General features: G+C 35.1%; 3 protein-coding genes across 5 annotated transcripts; all 3 read right to left on the bottom strand.

The window, feature by feature from the left end:
* Positions 1-1119: 1119 nt before the first annotated feature.
* On the bottom strand, positions 1120-5744 carry CNGC14 (cyclic nucleotide-gated channel 14). Its single transcript, XM_089725102.1, has 7 exons — positions 5264-5744; positions 4672-5182; positions 3915-4127; positions 3311-3612; positions 2736-2847; positions 2220-2456; positions 1120-2104 (listed from the first exon to the last, which is right to left on the bottom strand). Exons 1-7 carry the CDS (start codon positions 5290-5292, stop codon positions 1364-1366), a joined length of 2145 nt encoding a protein of 714 aa, XP_089581228.1. The 5' UTR covers positions 5293-5744; the 3' UTR covers positions 1120-1363.
* A 3602-nt stretch (positions 5745-9346) lies between these two features.
* LOC149493945 (serine/arginine-rich splicing factor RSZ22A-like) lies at positions 9347-11711 on the bottom strand. 3 transcript variants are annotated; one of them, XM_089725105.1, is made up of 7 exons: positions 11560-11626; positions 11190-11270; positions 10976-11078; positions 10690-10778; positions 10018-10228; positions 9809-9922; positions 9347-9671 (listed from the first exon to the last, which is right to left on the bottom strand). In XM_089725105.1, exons 3-7 carry the CDS (start codon positions 11062-11064, stop codon positions 9635-9637), a joined length of 540 nt encoding a protein of 179 aa, XP_089581231.1. In that variant the 5' UTR covers positions 11065-11078; positions 11190-11270; positions 11560-11626; the 3' UTR covers positions 9347-9634. The 3 variants fall into 3 exon arrangements, with proteins under 3 accessions (XP_089581231.1, XP_089581232.1, XP_089581230.1); XM_089725106.1 differs by lacking the exon at positions 11190-11270 and having other exon boundaries at positions 9804-9922; positions 11560-11711; XM_089725104.1 differs by lacking the exon at positions 11190-11270 and having other exon boundaries at positions 11560-11711.
* Positions 11712-12668: 957 nt separating this feature from the next.
* Positions 12669-14330, bottom strand: LOC105637498 (putative UDP-glucosyl transferase 73B6). The gene has a single exon (XM_012220973.4). It carries the CDS (start codon positions 14141-14143, stop codon positions 12746-12748), a length of 1398 nt encoding a protein of 465 aa, XP_012076363.1. The 5' UTR covers positions 14144-14330; the 3' UTR covers positions 12669-12745.
* Between the last annotated feature and the right edge of the window lie 1084 nt (positions 14331-15414).

Below are 15414 nucleotides of genomic sequence, written 5' to 3'. Positions count from 1 at the left end.
AATATATTCTCTTTGTTTCTTCTGCTATTTGCTTATGGTGTATAGAATCCATCTAGACAAGTATATATGTATGGCCAATGATTTTTCATTTTCTGAGAAAAAAAGAGAAGGAAAAGTGTCGGCAGGAAAAACTGACTAAAAAATTTAGATCCTTTCAGTAGTTGCTGTCAGCCTGTCAGTAACCCTTAATCAGAATCTTTACTGGGTTTTGTTGATCCTGATTTTTGTGTAAAGAGCCCTTACGGTTGGAACTTGGAAGTTACAGGACAGCTCGACTCCTTTCTCTGGTCCACTACATTAAAATTTTTGTCATGGATGGAAAGCCTACGAAAAAAGAAAATGAAATCTTATGATTTGACAAGCCATCTGTCTGTTGTATGGCATCTCAATTCTTCCATTCATATACATATAGCCTGGCAGTGCCCTAGGAAACAAGTGGGTTTCGCTTTAGTAACATTCAGGTAGATCCAACTTCGCTCTCCACGTTCAAATATGAATAAAAAATTACCCGAAAAAAAACTTTAAAGTTTTTTTTTTTTTTTTGAAGTAAGATTGAAGTGCACGTGGACGTGAGACACATGGGAACTTGTTGCGTTTGAATCAGGACAAGCAAAACAGGGGACCTGCATTGGCACTATGATGTTACTACTGCGGACTTGCGTCTACCAGAATAAAACGTGCAATCCTCTTGAAAGTGAAATTTCAACTCCTTCAAGCTTAAAAGAATAACAACGGTAAGTTCCCTGTTTTCTTCAAGTCCAATACACTTTAAACGCTCCTCAGCTCACACAAATCAAAGTTCATTCCTTTTTAGTAATTTTATAGAATAATCATAGCGAATTTGGGTAGAGTAATTAGGAAACCAATTAAAGACTATTCATTCATTCAGGAAACTAGAAAATTTTAGAAAGTTCTTTGCTTGAATATGGAAGAAAAACAAAAATCTTTTAACACAAAAAACAAAGTTTGTGCCAACAAACTTGAATTGTAATTAATTTATAGTTGACAAGTTGCAGGAATTTAATTAAATTTAAACAGTTAAATTAAAAATCTTTGCAGAATGATCTATGAAACAATGGGCACAGTTTAACGACATCCAAGAGAGAAAAATCTTGCATGTGCAGTGAAAATGTGTTGGAACTGCTATAATCATCTGATATACCAAACCTTCCAGGAGTAGATCATAGCTTTCTCCAGAAAAACTCTAAAGTACGATAATCTGTGCTCATACTATGAGGAATGAGGAATCCTACGTCTACAAAGACATGCTCCATGTACAGATATAGACTAAGGAAATATCATAGAAATTAAAAACAGAATTTAGGTTAATCATTGGACTTCTATGATATATTTTTCCATTCAACTATTCATCATCTGGCTCCGTTGAGAAGTCTGGCTCTTCAGGTTTTTGCAACTTGGGCATTTCAATGTCCTTCACTTTCTGAGCTGCTCCTCTCCTTGTATTTGCAGCAAACCTCGAAGCCAGAATTGTGACATCAAGGTTCTGTTTTGCTTGAGAAGAAGGTGTTGAAGATGCCATACCATGCTCTTCCTCCTCTTTTGCTGTTTCATGAACCGCTTGCTTATTAACAGAAAGTGCAAAAGACTCGCTCAGGCTCAGGCTCTTCGCCATCATCCTCTTCTTGTGCCGACGCCAAGCTGCCTGAATAAAGCAGGCAGCCCATGTCCTCCAGTGGTACGAGTAGAAGCGGAATGTATGCTGTAGCTTTTTGCTATGGAGACGTCTAAATTGATTGGCCACAAATTTGAGGTCTTCAGCGCGCAATGCAAATGCTTCCACTTCCTCTAGTGCTCGGACTGTCCTTGTGGAAGAAGGTAAGTTGAGAGTAGATTTTGGAAGCAATGCCCACGTAAGCAGCTCTTCACCGCAAAAATCACCAGGTCTCAAAGTAATTGAATTGAAGAAACCTGTCCGGCCTCCATTTGTAGTAGAGCTCTCTAGCCTTCCTCTGATAATGAAAAGCATCTCTGTAACAGGATCACCTTCACGGACTATACAAGTGCCTCGGATACTCAAGGAGGACACCAATCGCTCACATATGGCATCAAGGAGCTGATCATCCATTTGTGAGAAAAAAGGAACCTAGACAAAGGGAGGGAAACATGAACAAAGCCATCACTATAGTATGAAAGGTCACGGTGAAACATAGAAAAGCAAGAGTTGAAATGCTTTGCAGTAACACCAGGGAGGAACTTACTCGTCGAACAAGATCCAAGCACAGGTGGCGCTGGATGTCTCGACGAAGATCTATAGGTAATGCTCGCAAAATTGACTCTTCATCAGCCCCTCGAGTTGCAAGCCATTTATATTGAACAAATCGCCTAACTCGTTCTCTCAGATTTTGGGGCAGTTGGCGATGTCTCATCCACTCCTCGGTGTCTCGGCGCTTGAGCCTCCACTCTTCAAGTCTGACAGTGATAGACTGCAAGTAGGTCTACACAACAGAGAGCATCTTAATGACTATTAATTTCAGTATGAAAATAGTAACATCGTGTTTATCACCATTACTGTCATGTAAAGAGGAGAAAAAGAGAAAGCAAGGTTTTTAGGTTTCAAAATGACTACAGAACCTTTTTTTTTTCAGTGGAAAATAAATTCAAAATATGTGCTTGATGTTCAAAATAACAGATATCAACTATAGCAGGAAATAATGAAATTTTAACAACATATAAAAGGCTAAAAGCATTACAGAGGTGCAGTAGTCTAATTTTACCTGCATATTTCCAATCAAATGAGCAAATAAAACTAGACCCAAGATGGCAATGAGTATAGCAAATGAGGTTTCCCCAATAAATGTACTTGTAGCCAAATTCTGGCCGTAGGAACTGAAAAATATAAGAGGAGAAAGACATATGTTAAAAGGTTGTAATATGGCATCTTAACCAGCTAGCAATAAACTTAATGATATCATAAAATTATATATTCCATCCTCTGCCTGCATAAATTGATAAATAGAGGAATTCTTGTTTTAACTGGAATTAGTCATGAAATTCAAAGGCTGCAAGAAGGGTTTGTGATAATGGTTTTAATCTTACTTGTGCAAAAGAGTAGCAAATATGACTTCTTTAAAAATAAGAGTTCACTTATGCTTGAAAACAATTGCAGGAGAGCTATTTGCATTACAAAGTTACAAAAATATTATCATCAAACCGTTGGTGCTAAGATATTAAAAACTTCAATTAATTCCCAAGCCTTAAATTGAAAAGGCAAATAAATTTTATGATGTAATACGGCAATATTTATTATTACTAAGAATAGAAATAAAATTCTGATATGTTTCATGAATACCTCAGGTTCTGCAAGCCCCACCATAGACAATAGAAATACTTCTCAATGAAGTCCGAGGAGACAATACTCTGTGTCACAGCTTTTGCAAATATCCCATAATCAAAAAAAGTACTGCTTTCTGGATTGCATCTATTGAACACCTGGGTACTGTTTGCCCATAGCACTCGTGCATCTGTGTTCATTGAATCACAATCCAAGAATGGAAGAGTGCAACTTACAGAGCTAAATTCATGTCTGCAAGCAGATTTCCAGCATGTTGCTTGACGCTCAATTGACAATAAATACCACGAGGCCCCCAAGACCTACAAGTTCAGAAACCTAATAATCATACAAAACAACATAAAAATCACTGGAAGTAATATACTAATGCTAAATCACATAAAAGCCATTATCCAAATTATGGTCCCACTTAATTCCGGTAATGGGAGAAAGATTCAGAAGCAGTCTTATCCCCTTCAGCATTTTCAAATGAAGTTGCTGCTACTATTAAGAATTGAACCTATATCCTTGTGGTCGCAAGTTAAAGACTTCTACTATAGCAAAATTTGATGGCCCCAAATATTGGTAAGTAATAGCATATACATTTTGAACAGAGATTACGTACATGACTAGCCAACATGTATAGTAGGAGATTATATGCAGCCCCTGCCCAAGCAGTCTTTGTGACTACTCCATTGGTTTTTATCATCTGAGAACTTAAAGGAAAAATCAAGTATAATCTTGGAACGTACTGAAGCAGAACAATCAGCACAATGGCATTGTTGGTATGATCAGAATGGGAGCTTCTAATTACTGGAAAGATAAACCATATCACAATCTGCCAAAAAGAACACTCTGAAGTCACCTTTTGCTTTAGATTCAAATTCCATCAGTAACAACAGTTCTTAAAAAAATAAAATAACTCACATGCAAATAAAGGATGCTTAAAACCAAATATTGTGCCACATCTTTTATGTTCTTTTTTTTTTTTTTTTTTTTTTTTTTCAATCGATGTGCAAGCATAATTTACCAAAATGTACTCAACTTTTAGAATTTCAGCAAACCTTGAGAAATGAAACAAAAAATCTAGGAAATTAAAGCAAACAAGCATCACAAAAGCCACTTCAACCTCAAATCACCATATGAGGATCTTGAAGTTTCAATTTTACTCCTCTTTCAATCTTCCCACCAACAAACAAAACAATACTTACGTCATAATATGAACTATTAAATAACACAATTGGAAACTCAATTCAGAATATATTGGACTTAAGCAAAATAATTGCCTTCAAATTTTCACTCTGTATAAACAGTTTGGGAAATATGACACTATATATTAGTTTTCAGTTCATAATCCAAATAAAACCAGTTAAAAAGAGTACCTGTGGAAGAGGTAGGGCTGCAATAAGGTCTATGAAGAAATCTGATTTCAAATAACGTCTAGCAATTTTATCGAGATCCATAACAAGTTCACCCCTTCCAAAAACTCTTGAACTGGGAGCTACATAAGCTGTTCTAAACTTGACCACGATATGCAATATATAGATTATATCAGCAAAAGTACGAAAACATGTCACAGTAATCCCCAAATTCAAATCAACGTGCATGCAGGAAGTAGCTCCATGGCGTATCACTGTTGGAAGATAAAAGAACAATGGATCAACAAAAAGAGCTACCAAGCAAGAGAAGAGGAAGACCCTGTTCCATTGCAAGAAAACATCACTTCCTGGATCAAGAATTCGCTTTCTCCGTGACTCATGATTTTCTGGGAATAATTTAAACCTTCCAAATTTTGGAATTTTATAGCCCGTTTTTGGATCACTTACACCACCTTCAGTTTTTGGAATTTTATATACAGAAAATGGCTTCCCAGTTTGATGGTTTTCATTAAACCTGTAAATTTGAAAAGAACCCTTTAATCGAATTACCAAAGAAAGTAGGTGAAAATGAAAAAAACAGACGATAGCGACTTACCTCATAAGTTTCTCTCTTTTGAACTCCATGATTATATACTATCAGTCAATTACTTGCATTGCTCAAAAAAATAATTATTTTGCTTAAGCAAGAAATCACTGAATTTCCCATAGAAACTGATACAGCATCTTCAAGAAAAACCCAATTCTGAGCAGTACAAGGCTTCTAGCTCCTCAAAGAAAAGTGAATGGGGTTTTTTGAGAGAGAGCTTACCTTTGAAAAAGTTATGTGGAGGGTCCTATCAGTTTGGACCTCCATTAAAAAGCGACCAAATACGAAACAGTAAAAGAGAAGAAAGACAGCTGGGATATTCAGTGATTTTGTTGTAGTTGCCTGTAAGGCAGAGGCAGAAAGGCAGTGGACTGAATTTGAGAAGACGTGAATGACATGAACCATAATATATATTGTTTAGGGACTAACTACCGAGTGCACAGAGAAAAGATGCAAACTTGACTTGAGAACCGCAGAGAGAAAAACAGACACCAAGAAGAATGGAAGAATATATATATAGAATTATATCTTCAATTTTTTAATTGCTGCAGATATATCGGACAACTTTCCTTTTTGTTTTATTTAATTATTTTGGTTATCGTCTTTAGATTTTTGATTATGCCCATGATTACATATTTCTTGCATTGTCTTCTTCTGTTCACATTAAACAGGCAAAATATTTACCAGATAAGTAATGATATAAGTAATTAATGATTTTTTTTTTATTTTTATTTTTATTTCTATTAAATAGAATATTTATCTCTATAATTTTCTAAACAGTAATTTAGTTAAATTAATAAATATTTATTATAATTTAAGAGAATTAATTATTTCTTTAGTGAAAAAATTTATATTTATAAATAAAAGGATTATGTAATAATTGTTCAATGTATATATATCCATGAATTGTAATCAAATAAGGCATTTGCTATTATGTTTTTTTTTTTTTTTTTGAATTATTGATACGACAAATCTCTTTAATCTAACCTAAATAAGTACATATTTCATTATCAAATAATCTATATTTTTAAGTGAAAGAAAGAAAAAAAAAGGTAGCATTCTCACATTATCTAATTGAGGCACCCACAAACTTTAAATTTGACCAAATGGGGCTGTCAGCAATTTTACAAAATTTTTCGGCCTAAAGAGTAATTTTCCAATTAGGTACGGAGAAGCAGAATATGCTAAGGAGGTAGGTAAGAGACCAACTGACATTTCCAAAGATCAAGGATTCCAACTAACAACTCAAAGCTAATTTTTACCGAGGGTAAATAAATAGCCTAAAAATAGTAAATTCCTCCGACATAGTCGATAATACTTTCTATGCCATATAATTTACTTTTTGAAAGAGAATAAATTATAAATTTTTTTAATATATTTTCTATTTAATATGTATGTAATTAATTAAATTTTGAAGCAAACAAAATAATGAATCCTCTATGTTTCTAATTTAACATATTAAAAAAAATTATACTTCGACTGATTATATACAGATAAATATATTTTTATAATCTATAAAGAAATCAAATCGATTTTAAGAGATGAATGGTATATACTAGTATTATTTTATGGGACGGTTAAATAGCATAGGATACATCTTCACATATGGATAGAGGGCGGTGATTGCTGATGACTCGCATAAGAAGCACGTGTTGCCAATCACAAGATGGAGAAAGTGCAAAAATTATTTGGGAGTGATGGGTCCTACCTAGCCGCGTGTTTACTTACGTCCATCTCAAAAAGCTGTTACGCTCGTCTTTGATTAAACATCAAATCACAAAGCCAATGACAAGCAAGTGATGGACTCTGAGACGGGGTCCACACGATTAAAGTTGCCACCACCATTTGACTTCCACGGCACCTCGCATCCTCCAATTTATCCCACGGAGACTCCCAACACTCTAAATTTTAAGTTATAAGACCGTACTTTCTGATATACTCTTCAAAGTTCAAACCATAGTAACCAATATATATATAAATTAGAAACCAATATGTTTTAAGAAATTACCTTATTTTTGAAAAATATTTTTCAAATTACTCGTACGGTGGACACAAAATATTAGGCTAATCGACTAATTTTTCCTAGGCACCCCAAACATCAAAAGAATCTGAAAAATAGTTTCCAAACAGAGTTTTAAACTTAAACAGGAAAGAAAAAAACTATAAATAAATTTAAATTGCATTTTTATTTAATTTACAAACTTTTTCTGGGCATTTCGAGATTAGAAAACACAAATCAAAACAAAAGCATCATTATCCGTTTCTGGAATTTTTTTTAACATCTTCCCTGTCAACAGTTTGCTTACGTTCATCAACCCATAGAAATAACACACGAGAGATCCCGCCAACACAGAATCCACAAATACTCTCGCAACTACGAACTCTCTCCCAGAATATACCCATCAAAAAGCATGCAACGGTTATTTACCACCAATTACTGAACAAAAACTACGAGTATAACATACATACTTCACATCATGCTTTTGAGTGGTACCAAAGTTTCTTTCAATCAATACCTGCCAGCTAATAATATATCACAGCAGCCATTTGTTAAGCGCTAAAAGCTAAAAACTGAAATAGCAGGTTCATAATCACTTGATTTGTGTGATTTCAAAAATCAAATGAATTTTCTAGTAGACAGATGATAAAGCAAATAAAATGTTATTAACATAATCTGATGGGATATTTCATACTTCAGACCAAATAAAACTTCTGAGATGACATAATTTCTAAGAATTTAAACAGAAGATAAGGCACCAGAATTAGGAGGGTGAGCTGTCCAAATGAGCCACTCCAAAAAACTAATCTGAATTTGCAGACAACTTGCAGATATTAGCTTTCAAGTTGTGGAACCAGAAGTATTTAATCACCTGATTCACTACAAATAAACCTCAGCCCATGATGAATGCATACAATCTTCCTCGGTAGAGATACGGCAAATAAGAGAAGGCAGTAGAATTTCTGCTGGTCAAATCTTCCGGCTCATTCTAAAAAACAGAGCCAAACCCTTTCACCAAGGGTCAAAGTTGCCAGAGGTAGAAAATCACTGTCAACTTGTCGGTGATAAAGATAAGAAACTCAAGAGGCCATCAAGAAATGTCTGCAGCTAAAGGCTTGCATGCACTGGACAATGCTGAAGACAAGAGAAGAGAGCTCTTCCAGCAGCTCAAAAATTCACTAAATCCAAGGACACTAGACCATGACAGATTAATTGCCCACAACACCCAGATGATGGAAAAAGCAATTTTCAAAAGGAGAGAAGTACAACATGAATTCAACAAAAAGCATAAAAAAACTTTTTGAACATTAACTCAAATTTGTTCTGTGTTCAGCTTTAATTTTATTTGGATGCTTACCATATTGAAAAAGAGAGAGAAAGAACAAACAAAAAGTGAGCTTATGATTTTAACTTCTTGGCATTAAATAAAGACCCAACTAAAGGTAAATAACTATTAAATAAAATAGCAAATAAGTAATACCCTTACTTTCTAAGCAGCAAGAAAATTCATGAGTAACCAAATAGGATAAAGTCACTTGCAACTGATTCAAAGCACAAGTACTTCAAAACATGACCATTTTGATTTCAAGAGTTTTCCCTCCCTAATCCTTGACCCTAATTGTTGACCACATACAACCCAAATCCCTAAACGCTTCCGCATGAAACAAAGGGTTAAAAGAGTTTCCATCTATATGCAACAAGAAAATCCAACTTAAAAACATTCCAAAATTGATCAATCAGAACCTTCATTTTTTAAACTAAAAAAACATTTTGTTATGCCTTATTTATTTAGTTTTTAAAGAATAACTAGATCTCATTCTATTAAACATTCCTAAACCCCAACTTCTGTGTTACAGATATAAGTACCTGCCAGAAGCGTTTGAAGCAGCTCTCTATCCTTTAAACTTAAATAAAAGAAATCCACTACAGAGTGAGAGAGGCATATCAGCCGGAGAGTTCAATCAAACAGAAGCAGAGACATGTAGTTAGCTGGGACCCCAAACATTCAAAACTGAAGATCCCAACGCAGAGCAGCCAAGAATGAAACCTCAAGTGTAGAAGCACAAAACCAACGAAGCAGACCAGACGACACCTCAACACAAAAAGAAAAGCATAAATTTTTAGCACCAGTCTTAGGGACAATCTGTCTTAATAAACTCATAGTAAATACCTACAGAAACTTCTTCCTGCAAATTCCTACAAGCATCCAGGATAGCTAAAAGAAAATAACCAACATAGTAATAAGTATAAGAAACTTAACCAAACCCAAGAGGCTGAGGGCGTGGCCCACTTAAAACATAGTGGCATGAAGTCCAAACATAATACACACACTCAATCTCAGTATCATCCCCGCAAAGCAATTTACATCAAGGTTGCATCTCTTAGCTCCTGCTTCGGCGTCGATCCCTTGCTCCATTTCTGCATCAAACAGAGGCAAAACTGAATTGTCATATCCCTACTTTTTAACAGTAGAATTAATGTTTGTAACCTTTCTACTACTAGTCAACAATGACACCTAATAACAATAATAGCAAACACAGCCATGTCAACCTCACCCATTGGCATAAGGCAGCTCCTCACGACCACGGTATGGAGGCGACCTGCTGTAGCTGCGCCCACGGGGTGAAACGCTGCGTCGTTTGGGGGATCGTCCACGGGGGCTATAGCTCCTGTGCCATATAAAATAGAAGAAGGATTAAATTCGACAGCAACAGAAAACAAAATACACAAACTGTAATAGATGAGATAAGCATCAAGACTTCACCTTCGACCATAGCTTGGACTCCTGCGATATCTGGGGCTGCGGCTCCGTCGTCTTCCACCACCAACACGTAAGCGGCATTCACGTGCAAAATGACCAGGTTCCCCACACTCATAACACTTCAAGTCAGAACCACCAAAACGACCACGACCCCCACCGCGGCCACCACCACCTCTGGAATTGTGAGAAAGCTCAACTCTCCAACCATTCTTGCCTGTCCAAAAAACCAACCGATTATTAACGAAGTAGATATTCCAGCAATATAAATCAGATGTGCTTCAAAAAGATTCATCTGCCGGCTTAAGATAATAATCACCAGGAAATTGTGGTACACATACAGAACAAACATTTCTTTACAGCAAGAAAAAATGAGATTGGTAAAATTTCAGGGACAAAACTAGAGAATAGAAAATGATAATTCATAGGATAAAAAGGTACTGAGAATTTTAGAAAAAACTGGCAACACTATTTTGGGAATTATCCTTCTTAACAACTCAAAAATTTTGTTGTAAAGTAGACATGATGAGATTCATGTTTCTTCATATGACTTCCAATTATTAGCATGCTTCTAAAAAAGATGCAGCAAGTGATAGTTCAAGCTAGCAAGAAGAATAATATCACAATTAACTACAAATTTCTACAGTTCCACACTATGGCAGATAATTAGAGACATACCATCTAATTCATGAATTGCATCCTCCGCATCCCTTTTATCATCAAAGTCAATGAATGCATAGCCTGGTGGCCTCCGTGCAACCCATACACTACAAATAAATGAGAGACCAGATCAATGACCAACTTATCAAACGGGCATATAGCAAATGCTCATCCACAATGCACCTCGGAGATTTCACAGCTCAAAAGGCACGTTTCTTATGCAGGAGATGATGTCAGCAGAATAAAACCACAAATAACTAAAAATATAGTTGACACCAAAAAGAAAAGAGCTGAAAAGCTAAACCTTCTTATGACTCCAAATCTACGAAATTCATCTTCAAGTTCCCGCTCAGTAACACGGGCATCCAGATTACCAACATACACACGAGACATGGTGCCAATAATACCTGTCAAAAAATTTAAAAATTAGAAAAAAAAAAAAGTAAAACCAAATGAGCTTCAATATCTCTGAACCCTAATAATTCAGTCTCTAACTAATAACAACTTTGCACGTTAACCTTTTTAAAATACAAAAGCACACTTGTCTTTCACAGAAAATTCCCCAAACTTTGATAGTACAACAGAAGATGCTTCAGGGCCTAATCATATAATTATATCAACGAAAAAACACAATTAATGAATAATATTAACAACTTCATGTATTGCAACACTATTAAACCAAAACTAATTCAGTTAATATATAACAGAATGGCCCTCTTGCTTCAACTAAGAAAGATCGAGAAAATACGCCAAGTTATTTACATGACTCCATTACTACTTAAATCCATAAGTTATCTCCGAGATCGAACTTTGAAATTTGTATAAAAAAAATGACATGTTTACAGTCAAACAAGCATGTGAAAGAGGAATATAGGAGGAGATCTTTACCAGAGGATAGTTGCAGAGACGAAGGAGAGAAACCCTAGCAGCTGTCTTGCTGCTTCTCGTTTTTGGCCTTTTTCTGCCTTAGGGATTTTGAAATTTTATCGAGTGAGGATGAAATTTTCCTATTTTTATGCCCCCAATCAAAAGACACCATTTACCCGTAAGCCTCAGTGGCCCAGGCCCAAACGCTGAATCATACGTTTACAGCGGACCTGTAATATAACCTCAATTATTGGGCCTACTGTAACTGTCTGTTTCTTTCTTTCTTTCTATTTTTTTTTTTTGACGAAAGGAGCTAGACTCTCGTGTCTCAGCGTTGGGAAGCAAAAATTGAAAATAATTGGATTTTAAATATTAGAGGACTAATAATATATTTTGAAAATACAAATAAAATTTAGAAAAAAAAGTTAATTTATAAAGTTTGATTGGCCCGGACTCAAAAATTTAGCATACTTCCAAATAAAAACAGTTATGCGGCTCCATAAATCCGTAAATTGATATCTAGTATAAATGTTTTGCTTATAATTTAATGTTTTTAATTATACAAAATTGGTTATATTGATTATTCATTTTCTCTTGACATAAAATAATAATAATAATAATAATAATAATATCGGTTAGTTATTGTTTGAGACGAATTGAATTGATAACAGCAACTTGACTCTTGAGTATAAAGATTACACATAGACCAAGGTGCAGGCAAAATAAATTTCCTTCCTGTAATGTATTAGTCAAGCAATTTCCTGCATGCTGGACACCCTTTAGAGAAACATAGAATTTATAAGTAGCTTGTCTAGGTAATTTACCGTACTGCTGTATAATATATTTAATTTTGAGTTATAAAATATGTATTAAATAAATTATTAAAATTTAAAGTGCATAGGCAGTATAATCCAAATGTATTATGTAAAAATTGAAAATTTTTATTCTAACTAATGAATAAATTATTCATGCAAAGGAAAAAAAATGTTAAATTAATAGTTATATATGGTCAATAATAGAAAAAACATATCATTATATATAATAAAAGAGAATTTTTAATGAAAAACATATTTTTTTTCTTCAAAAATTTACAACTTTTTCCTCCAATTAGTTAAATATAAATACTAAAATACAAAAAAAAAAAAAAATCTGATTCTCCTTTATTGTATATAATGATTCTGTAAATATGACTATGAGGCTTAATTAATTAACTGGGATTCTTAAGTTGACCGATCATCTTCTGTAGGGTACGGTGAGACGAGCCACCTTCCTGCACAGCACGCCTAGCCTCCCGCCCTAAGGCTTCTGCTCTTTCTCTTGCATTCCTTCCCTTTTCTCCTCCCATCAGCTCTCTCACTCCGTCACATATGGCTTCCCGCGAAACGACAGCCCCTGCAGCTTCTTTTTTGACATTAATCCCAGCTCCAAGTCCATCCGCTATAAGTTTCGCATTCAAAGATTGCTCTGCAATCATTGGCCAAGCAAGAATCGGCACGCCTGCTGATACACTCTCTAACACTGAATTCCAACCGCAATGACTCAAAAACCCTCCGATTGCACGATGAAGTAATATTCGCCGTTGATCGACCCATTCTTTAATTACCAAACCTCTGCCTTTTATCTTCTCCTCTATATCTTTAGGTAAACACCATGTCTTTGAACGAACCGCCCAAACAAAAGGAAATCCTGACTCTTCCAAACCAAAAGCAACCTCATCCAGCTGAGCATCTGATAAGTCAGCTTGTGTACCAAAAGAAACATATATTACTGAATTTGGAGTAATTTGCTCAGTAAGCCACTGCATTATAGAAACAGATGAATTGTTTTTGTGAATATCAAGATCTTCCATTTTGTCGTATAAAAGAAGAGGACCTACACACCAAGCTTTTGCTGATCCACTGTAGAAAGATTCAAAACATGGGATATGACTCCTTTCTAACTCTTCAAAAGTATTACAAACGATTCCCGAACTATTAACATCGGCCTCGCCTACCTCTTCTATGAACTTAGATAAAGGATCGTCGTGATTTTGCGTGTTAATTGTGTCAGGCAAATCTGAACTTGTCAGAGTGAATGGAAGCTTCATACCAGGCAAGTCTAAATCATCAAAAACAGACTTTGCCTTTAACTGTGGTTGATGTACCCAAACAGACTTGCTAATAGCCATAGATAAAACACCCATACCATGGAAAACTAATCTTGGAACACCAAGTGCTTTGCATACAGCAAGTGTCCATCCAAGAAAGAAATCCGAAATAACACATATCGGAGGGTTTTGCGATTTCATCATGCTTTGAAGAATGTTTTGAAATGGGTTTTGGAGTTGTTTGGTGGCTTGGAGAAAAGGAAGGTGGAACTCCATGGATGGGAGCTGCGAGGTGTTTTCACAGCCTTCAGGGACGCCATCAATGGCAGGAAATGGAATTTCAAGGAAAGAGATATTGGGATAAGAATGAATGCAGTCTGAGATTGATTTAGCATTTCCTGGAGTTGTAATAATGGTTACTGTGATTTGTTGGCTGGAGAGAGCTTTTGACAGGTCGAGTAATGGAAGAGCGTGCCCTTGAGCCATGAAAGGAAATATAACGACATGTGATAAGGCCATTTTGATTTTCTTCAAGATTGAAGAGGTTACTTAGTTGGTGAAATTTTTTTGTGGCCTCCTTCATGAGAGAATAGAAGCCTTTTTATAAGCCAAAGGATGCAAAAATGGCGCCTTTGTTTTAATTTAGGATTTAGGAATTTATTATTGCAGTCGAAGTATTGAATAACGGAAGTTTCTTTCCAACAACCCGTGTACTGGTAGAAGCCAATAAAAGAAAAACCTTTCTACAAAATATTAATTTTTTGTTTTTTTTTTTTAAATCCTCGAAATCAAAGTACATTTTATATCTGTGTATATGTAAACTGATGCATCATGTATATATATGTCTTTTGCTTAAATTATTAAATAAATAAATAATAATGGATTTTTTGGGTATGCAGCGATAGCAAATTAATGAGACTTTAATACATGAACATGTCAATCACATCTTTTGATTCAAAAATCAAAAATAAAAGCAAAAACGATCTGACAATGCACGTGACAATCGAATACGTATTATCTCGCTGTTTTTTTTTTTTTAACTGAAATTATGCATTACAGCCAAGGCTCTGTTCGTTTGCTGGCTCCTATATGGAATGATTCATGTTCATTTCACTAAGTTACAATTTCTATATAATACCAGTTCACATTTTTGGTCAGAGTCGTGAAGTGAGGAGTGAAGTGGAAAGGCATGCTTTAGGTTACAATTTCTATATAAATGGTTGATCTCTGTCCTCATAAGCGCACTTCGCTGCGACTGCAAAAAATCTATATACTTTACAGTTTACAAGGCTTAAACCTACCAGGTTGATCTCTCTAATTTAAACAGGAGATCATATATTCTCATGATCAAAAAGAACGGAGGAGAGGGAATCCTGGAAGATAGGTTCAAACACAGTAAAGTTTTTTTCTCTTTTTCAATATATAGAAAAAAGAACAAAAAAAGAAAAGCCAGTTTTATCTTTTTTTCATATAAGTTACAGTAAACGTCTAACACAGAGGAGTGAGGACATAAACTTGCAGATTTGCATATTTGGCAAAACGTTTTGTCGACATTGTTATAAATAATGTACTCTTCCCATCGACAAATTCCAGATATACTTATGGTCTTTTCTTTCAAAGTCAATGAATGTTACTGAAAAATGGAAGGCAATGACAAAGGCAAGACGGCTAAACACACAGACAAATGAGATATGACCAAATTTTAAAAATAAATGAATTGTATAATTTGGTCTACATATAGCGGGATGGTTGGTTCACTGAATCAAAGGTTTTGATTGAACCGATTAGAC

This window comes from Jatropha curcas, chromosome 8 (assembly GCF_041381405.1).
Source record: "Jatropha curcas cultivar XTBG-Jc1 chromosome 8, XTBG_Jcur_1.0, whole genome shotgun sequence".
NCBI classification, from domain to species: domain Eukaryota; kingdom Viridiplantae; phylum Streptophyta; class Magnoliopsida; order Malpighiales; family Euphorbiaceae; genus Jatropha; species Jatropha curcas.
Note: the sequence above shows the minus strand (reverse complement) of the source record. Positions and strands in the feature narration are given on the sequence as shown.